This window comes from Colobus angolensis, unplaced genomic scaffold, assembly GCF_000951035.1.
Source record: "Colobus angolensis palliatus isolate OR3802 unplaced genomic scaffold, Cang.pa_1.0 Scaffold70, whole genome shotgun sequence".
Lineage (NCBI taxonomy): Eukaryota > Metazoa > Chordata > Mammalia > Primates > Cercopithecidae > Colobus > Colobus angolensis.
In genome coordinates this window covers 1,431,790-1,440,531 of record NW_012120710.1, presented here as the reverse complement: position 1 = coordinate 1,440,531, position 8,742 = coordinate 1,431,790, and the positions used below count along the sequence as shown (strand labels likewise).

At 36.1% G+C, this 8,742-nt stretch overlaps 1 protein-coding gene across 1 annotated transcript; it reads right to left on the bottom strand.

Moving 5' to 3' along the window:
- Nucleotides 1-411: 411 nt before the first annotated feature.
- SMR3B (submaxillary gland androgen regulated protein 3B) lies at nt 412-7,254 on the bottom strand. The gene is made up of 3 exons (XM_011927098.1): nt 7,120-7,254; nt 5,754-5,821; nt 412-989 (listed from the first exon to the last, which is right to left on the bottom strand). Exons 2-3 carry the CDS (start codon nt 5,805-5,807, stop codon nt 804-806), a joined length of 240 nt encoding a protein of 79 aa, XP_011782488.1. The 5' UTR covers nt 5,808-5,821; nt 7,120-7,254; the 3' UTR covers nt 412-803.
- Nucleotides 7,255-8,742: the final 1,488 nt, after the last annotated feature.

The window sequence follows — 8,742 nt, the reverse complement described above, 5'->3', positions numbered from 1 at the left end:
TCAGCAATGGCGGGCGCCCCTCCCCCAGCCTCGCTGCTGCCCTGCGGTTAGATCGCCGCAGACTGCTGTGTTAGCAAGGAGGGAGGCTCCGGGGATGTGGGACCCTCCCGGCCAGGCATGGGGTATATTCTCCTGGTGTGCCCGTTAGCCTATTCATTTTAGTATCTATTAACGTCTTTTGGGCTTTGTAATTGTTTGACGGGTTGTCATACTGAAGAGAGAATCCTGTTCCTTACTCTTCCTACTTCATAACCTTAAGTTTCAAGTTCAAGTGTCTCATTTCATTTTTCCTTAATTACCCTTTGGCCTCATGGGACAAGACTAGCCTTCTGGCAGCACTAATATTCATTTAGGCGACATAACTGGGGGAAAAATGTTGCTCTGATGACAACAGTGGAGACTTCATATTGATGCTCAATTCTTTATTTTCACCTCATTGGTATAAATGTTGTGTTTGCATGGGGTTTTTCTACAATTTCTTTCTGAGATTATTTCTCCCTAAAGCTCAACACTTTTGGAATTTTTCATTCTCATTCAAAAACGGAAGCGATTTTACATAAAAGTCTTCTGGAAGCAGTGTTGGAATTCGTATTTTGGGTAGTAGAAGCAGTAGTTACAAGGGTAGTGGTGTCTTTTGTGGTGGTGGTGGCACCTGCTGCGGTTGTTCATATTTGAGGTGCAGGAGTAGGGAGGGTAGGATCAGCTGGAGAATTTACCAGGAAAAATGGAGGTCCAGGTGGATAGGGTCTTTGTTGGGAAGGAGGCTATGGATAACCTGGGCCATCAGGATGGAGTGGTGGACCTTAGGGTTGAGGAGGGGGTGGTGGAAATATCCCTGGACCATAGGGTTGGGGAGGAGGTGCTGGAATTCTCCTTGGGCCATAGGGTGGAGGAGGAGGTGGTGGAACAAATCCTGGGCCAAAAGGTGGAGGAGGTGCCGGTGGTCCAGGTGGATATGGTCCCCTGGGGCCTCTATGACTCTCACCAGGCTGTGGAAAAAAGAAGTAAATAATTTTAATTCACCTATTTCACAGTTAAATATAAGGGTGAATGCTTTCTATGGTAGGCAGAACTCTAAGATGGCCCCAAGATTTCTACTCCCTGCTGGCACATGCTGGCCTGACCTTATCAGGTGAGCCCTTTTAAAAAAGATTCTACAATGTCAGAGACAGAAGAAATCAGAGAGATTTGAGGCTGCAGCAAATGCTTTTCTCTGTGCTTTGAATCAAGATGCCATGTTGTGGGGAGGGCCACGTGGAGGTACATTGTAGACCTGCTATAGGAGCTGAGAGTGGCCTCTGGCTCACAAGCAGCAGGAAAGTAGGGGCTTCAGGACAATAACCAAGGGACTGAATCCCGCCAATAACCATATAAGCTTTAAAAAGGACGCTGAGCTGCAGAAAAATAAATACAGCAGTGGACACACCTTTTCAGCCTTGTGAGACTCTGAACAGAGAAGCCAACTAGCCAAATTCAGAGTTATGGCCAAAGAAACTGAGATATTTATGAGCTTTTAATGCTACTAATTGGTGGTAGTTTGTTATGCAGCAATAGAAAATCATTACATTGTATCTAAGTCACATAGTCTGAAAGTCTATTATCAAAGAAAAAAAGTTTCTCTTTTGCTTTCTGATTACCTAGGCTGTCTATGAAAGCAGGGATAGTATTGACTAAAAATATATATATATTTATATAATGAGCAAAAATCTTACCCTTTGCCTATAGTCGAATCTGTCATTTAAATAAATTGTAAGTGGAAATAAATGCCCTTCCAGGCTGAGAAAAATGTCTTTTTATGTCTAATTCAAGAGTTCAGGGCTGTTCAGACTTTGAACACTAATAAATTGTGAAAAACATCATGAGCACCTACTTTGTGCAATGAGCTAATGTAGGAGCTGTGGTGGGGAGCCAGGGTTACAAACAGATCTTCTATGAATCTACAGGCCAAGGAGTTACAATACAAGGCAGGATAAATATGATTTAAAGGGAAGTGAAATGAGTGGAATGAGTCTGTGGGGTTTCATGCGAGGGTTTGAGTTCTGTTTCTGGCACATAGAGGTTGGGTGAATATGGAATACTTTTTGAGTATCTTTTTCTTGTCAGAAAAATGATGTTAATAAAAGGACCCACCTCCTCTGGTTATAGTCAGATTTTTGTTGTGAAATATTACCTGTAAAATGTTTAGAGCAATGATTGGCTCAAGTATGGTATACATAGAGCACAATTTTTAGGAATAAAAGTAGCTGAGGCTGGGCATGGTGACTCATGCCTGTAATCCCAGCACTTTGGGAAGCTGAGGTGGGTGGATTGCTTGAGGCCAGCAGTTCAAGGTCAACCTGGACAACGTAGCAAGATTCTGTCTCCATTTTAAAAAATTAAGATACAAAAGCTAGAAAGTAGTGCAAGGAACAAATATATTAGGTAGTTAAAGCGATCAGTTCTGGATAGGAAAATGATGAAGGATTTTTCTAGTGAGAAGAAGTCATTTGAAAAGAAGCTTAAAGAATACAAAATAAGGAGGAAACATGCCAAATAGAAGGAAAATACACAAATGCTCTGGGGTAAGAATGAAGTTCCACTCTACTGATGGCAAGAAGTCCAGGTTGCTTAGAGCAGATGCTTTTTTTGGACACAAAACTACATTTACTTCCTGTGGTCCTCAGTCCCTTCACCTATTTGGCCATTATCCTTGCTAATCCTAAACTTTAGTATTATGGTAAAGCATCCCTGTCCTGGATTCCTAATTCCAGGTTCTTAACAACGCTAGAGGATGTCACAAGCACTGTACCATCAGAGTTAGCGCCCTTCAGCGCTGCCTGAAATCCTTTTTTGCGTATCTTATCTTAGATTATCTCTTCCCACTTCCCCAGAAGCCTGTAATTTTCCAAGTTGATGCCAGTTTTATCAACATTCTCCACCTCATCCTGAGCTCTCACCTACCCCCACCAAAGTGGCTTTTCTCCTGCTTCACCAAGATATTTCAGGCAATTAGAAATGAACTTCCCTGATTTACTGGCCACACAACCACGGAGTCATTGATAGCTAGGAATTTTCTCTTTTTTTAGAAGTGTCTTCTCAGGGACTTGGCTCTGTCAGTCTTCCCTTTACTTCTTGTAACTATAATATTGCAATTTGTTTTCTGAGGAAAATGAGACAGTTAAATGACAGGAATTATAAACTGACTCATTTTCTTCGGAAAACAACTACCATTTATGTTCAACTCACCCCTCTCCCCTACAATCCTACTGGTTTTGCATCTCCCTTCCTGAATTCTAATTCTAACCACTTCTTATCATTTCTCTTACTTCCACTCTAACCTAAGACATTTGTTTTTACCCAAGTTACTGTAATGACACCTTGATTTGACTGTTTGATTCTACTCTTACCCTTTCACCTAAAATATACAGAAAGTTTAAATAGATCATTTGCAAAAGAAATATCAAGTTTTATTATTTCCCTGCTTATAAAAGGTTCAGTTTCAACCACTGGTACTCTTGTTGTCGTTGACTTTCTTGTCATGTCTTTCCTGCAAAGCGAAGCTCTATGAAAGCGTATTCTAGATTTGCCAACTCTACTTCTCAATTCCCATTTGCTCTTCAACCTGGCTTCTGTCCTTAATGTGCTAGTAAAAGTTTTATTAGGATCACTAATACAACAAACGAAAAATGCCAAGGCACTTCTGTAGAACTGGCCTCATGTTTGTCTTTTCTAGCTATTGACATTCTGTGGTATTATGCAGGGCATTTGACCCAAGTGCTGCCTAACCAAAGACTAGTTAGGAAGTATGGAAGTTCAGGACTTGATTTTTAATTGTCAAGAAAACAAATCCTTAGTGTGGGAAAATACTCCATTCACTTTTATTATCGAAACAATTAAAAAATTAGCTGAAACTATCTTTGCCTCCTAAAGATATCCTGATATTGATCTTAATATTAAGTAATGAAAAATCTTTGTGGTAAATATACCCAATCACATTGATTAGCTCCCTTTCCACAACTTTCTAAAGGTAATAAACTCAGAAAAATGATGAAAATACTATGTTAAGAAGAAACACTACTCTCAAAAGGCTATAATTGACACTAATCTCCTACATTACTTTGTTTAGGAACAGTACATCTAAGACATGGATACTCTGAACCTAAATTTATTTGTATTTTAATGGGACTAATAGTAGTTAGACTTGCTTTATTTGTGTGTGTGTGTACATATACACACACATGTAAATGACATGCTACCCTTTACATTTCCAACATTCGATAATTATCAATCATCATGAATCTCATATAATTAAGTTGGGGGAAAGGTTTATATCTACTTATGCTGCTTATGTTATCAGAGAACTATCTTTTTCTTTTTTCTTTTTCTTGTTTTTTTGAGATAGAGCCTCACTCTGTCACCCAGGCTGGAGTGCAGTGGCTTTCGCTTGGCTCCCTGCAACTTCTGCCTCCCGGGTTCAAGTGATTCTCCTGCCTTAGCCTCTGGAGTAGCTGGAATTACAGGTGCATGTCACCATACCTGGCTAATTTTTTTATTTTAGTAGAGACAGTATTTCACCATGTTGGCCAGGCTGGCCTTGAACCCCTAACCTCAAGTTACCGCCCGCCTCGGCCTCCCAAAGTTCTGGGATGAGCCACTGCGCCCGGCCCAGAAAGTTATCTTTTTCAAATTAATCTTATAAAGAAATTTTATATAATAAAAGCCTGATACTTTGAAATTATAAAATGTTTTTCTTTTGTATTCTGAGGGCATACAAATATTGAAAATCAGCTTTATAATCAAGCCATTAAGATATCGCCTTAAAATATGTCAATATATTTTATTGGTTTATTAAAAATTATATCAACATATAATGCTCTGAGTAATTTAGCAAAGGTCAGACTACCTCAGTAACCTGAGAATTTCCTGCTTTTGTTCCTTTTTGAAAGTAGATGAAAGAGGAATTATTTTATGATTCATGTCTCACAATGATATAATTTTATGTTGCTTGATTTGTGGAAGTCATAATGTAAAAAAAAAAAAAACAGCTTCATATTTTTCCCCTTTGGTATAGTAGATTTTATAGTACTTCGGTGGAAATTACTCTGGAATTAATCTTCTCTTTCTGTCCCTAGAGTTAATCTAACACTACTTTGAAATCAAGTATGATTCTACTACTTTGAAATACGTGTGTTTTAAAAACATCTTTGTAATTTTGTATGATATTTAGTATCTCATTTGTCTTTAACCTGGTTTTGTGTACAAAGTAGTTGTTTATATATAAATGCTTAGCATTCTCTCAAAATTTAGCATGCGAAGATACTTGTAGATCCTTGGTAAAATGCATCTTTCCCATTACGTGATGCTTTTATTGAGGCTTGGATGAGGTCTTTACTACATTTTTAATAAGTGAGTCAGGTGACTCTGGTGTAAATAATCCATAAACTACATGCTGGGAAAAACAGTTTTATTTTAATTATTTATTTTTATAGAGTTTTGCCTACTGTGTAACTGACTAGAGTATGGGGACTTACATTTATACATATGCTTTTAATGCAGTCTGATATTACAGACTTGAGCTGTCCAGTATGGCAGCCATCAGACATGTGTGTCTATTTAAATTAGATTTTAAATTTAAAATTTAAGTCCTAAACAGTGTTTCATCAATGGTTATTAACCATTGATGGAAAGGTAACATCATTAATGTAAAAAGAAATCTGAAGTAATAGTTAATGAGAAAAGTATAAAGCTGTGTGACCATGATTAATGATACTTACTGTGAAACATGCTGCAAGAGCCCAAAGGCCTAAGATCCAAGTCAGTGATTTCATCCTTTCAGTTGCCTCTGAAAGTAAGCATAATAGGTGATCAGTATGATTTTCTTTTTTTATTAAAAAGTAGTATTTAAAATGTCTCAACATTTGGATATAATGTAATACAAATATCCTACTATAGCATTTTTAGGGAATTTGCCTAACATTATTTTGAATTCAGTGTTACTGTGGGGCAATATTAGTAGGCTTATAAAATTTGACTTCAAAATAGTGGAAGTAGTTTTTATTTTTGACTTGTAAACTGATCCTTGGGATAATGCAAAAGAGTTGTTCATAAATTGTTCTGAGCAATAGAAGTTTTTATAATTAAGGTTTTTCCCTTAGAAGTAACTACTTTAAAATGTATACTTATTTATATTTGAACATTTTGATATTTTTAAAATAGTAGGTACATTACTTTATAGATTTCTATAGATGGGTTTGAGATATTAACATTTTAACTAGATCTTATGTTACAAATTTAATTTCTTGGAACAGCTTAAAAATAAGAAAAAAAACAAAAAAGGAATCACCCTGTTGGATATAGTCTAAGAGAAGAGTCACATAATCTATTTCCTAATTTTAACAACATTCTATCAAATTAATTTAGTCTGTGATGAGTGGTCTCAAAGTGCTTCCAAAAATCCATATATCAGAGACTAAGGCAGAGAACATGGAGATGTCCAGGTATTCTACTCTCAATTGGTTCAAATTTTACAATATATTTCAAATACATGATAGCTTGAGTTCTGGGAAAGCAACTCCATGCACCATTGAGCAAACTGGCTTCCTAATAGTCAACTCTGCACATAGGTTGAGTGTGTGGTCTGAGCAATGCAAGTCTTGAAAGAATTCTATGGACAAAATTTCACTGAATATTCAATTATATATATGTGGGTGTGGCTATTCCTTCAACTATTACTTTTCCTATGATCCATTCTTAAAAGAAGTTTGAAAAACAAAAGAAAAACCAATAATAAAAATATTCTGTAGAACAATTTTCTCTTTAGAGTACACCTGAGAGTATTCTATCCCTATGAAATTTCAAGAACTTTAAGGTACATCAGGAGGAAAAGCCAATTGTGTACTTGGATGGACTGATTGGCCCAAATGCCCAACATGAATGTTTTACTCTGACCTGTAAAAACCAGAAGTTTTCAAAATTTAATGCATGTAATGACTTATAGTTTCATGTCAGCTGCTTATGTTTTTGCTGATAATGAATGTTCTATGAAAAGCCCATAAAATGTTATCTTTGAAAATGATATCTTTGGGAAAAATGTTAATATTCAAAGTAAATATTATTAAGTTTATATTTCCAAGTACCTACCTTTGTGTGAGGATCCGTCTTACAGTTGATTAATCTGCTGGTCAAAATGACTCTTGCCACTTGAAAGATGGCAAATAAAGGTGAAAAGGGACAAGAAATCTTAGCTCTTATATATTGTAATGGATTTCTGTTGGCAATATGAGAAAGGCTATTCGGAAATAAAATAACTTCCGAGTTGATGCTCTTCAAACAAAGATAGGAAAGTTGTCCTTGCCAATTTGGCAGTCTTTTTCTGGATTTTTTTTCATTCCTGAAAAGCCTTGACATGTTCAACGTTTGCTGTTTCCTGAGGAAACAGATACAACAAATCATAATATCCTATCACCTCAGAAAAACAATCTGGGGCCTGTAGTGCACCATTTCCTCTTTATTTCAAAGGAAAAGCTGGCACAAGCTTTTTCTATTCCAAGTGATTTAATGGGCCGTCTTTTGTTATTTGTTAGTCTTATCATATTTTCTATTTTATTTCAAAGGCCTACATATGTGCGAAATACAAATATTTTTAAATTCTAACATGATCAGGAGAACATATGGGAACAAAAATGTTCATTGAAATTAAAAGTACCTAATTAAATAAGTGTTGCCAAATACTGCATGTACATACATACACCCAGGTATGATGCAGGGCCAGTAATGTAAAGAATATCTAAAATACTGCTTGACTGTTTGGATCACCGTGCTATATGTTGTGGGTTTCTTGTTTCTATTTTTTGGTTGAAATAATGACATTGTATTATTGTTTTGTGCTTGAAAGTTTGTATATATCTTATCTCATGTACGGTTTTTCACAGTTGCCTTCATTGAGTAGATGTTTCTGAAGGATGATGAAAATGAGTGCTGCTATTAGGATTTGGATCTAAGTTTCAAAAAAGCAGGAAAGAAAAATCTAGTGGTAGAAGAGGGATAATAGTCAGAAGGTTCATGCAGTTTCTCAGTCTTAACTATATTTCAATTCTTTGTGATTATTTTAAGGTAGTAGACTATTTACAAGACCTTATATATGCATTTTTTAGGAATTTACCTTTTGCCAATGAAGAACTAAATGAGAAAAATTGTGTTTTAGAAATCATGTTGTCCTTGCCATTATTAACTTGAGACATTTAATTAAATAAAAATATAATGATGTGTAAAATTTTTGATTATGGCAAAATTATATGGACACTTTTACTTTGAAGTGAATGTCTAATGGAAAATCATAGCCTTGTCTTTTTGATAAATCTAGGCTTTGAGCATATTTTTTCCTAAGCTAGATGATCCTATAATCTGTAGTTTTTATGCATTATTATATAATAATAACAGCTATTACTTACTAAACCTTTAGCATATTCCACATGGCAGGATAAAATGAGTTCTATTGTTATCTCTGTTGTGCACATAGATGACATAGATGCTAACTAGCTGAGTGGGGCTTGACCTAAGTCTTCCCACTGGGGCCTGAGTGAGTTTTTAAGCAGTATTCCATGTTGCTCCCTAAATCTTAATAATCACCATACACTTAACTAACTTTATGTTACAGTACACTGTAGAGATGAATCAAGTGACCTTAATAGTCAGGTCATTCTACTTCAAAGCCAAATCTCAACAATTCCTTGCTGGGTTATATAAGACAAGCTATTTTATCTC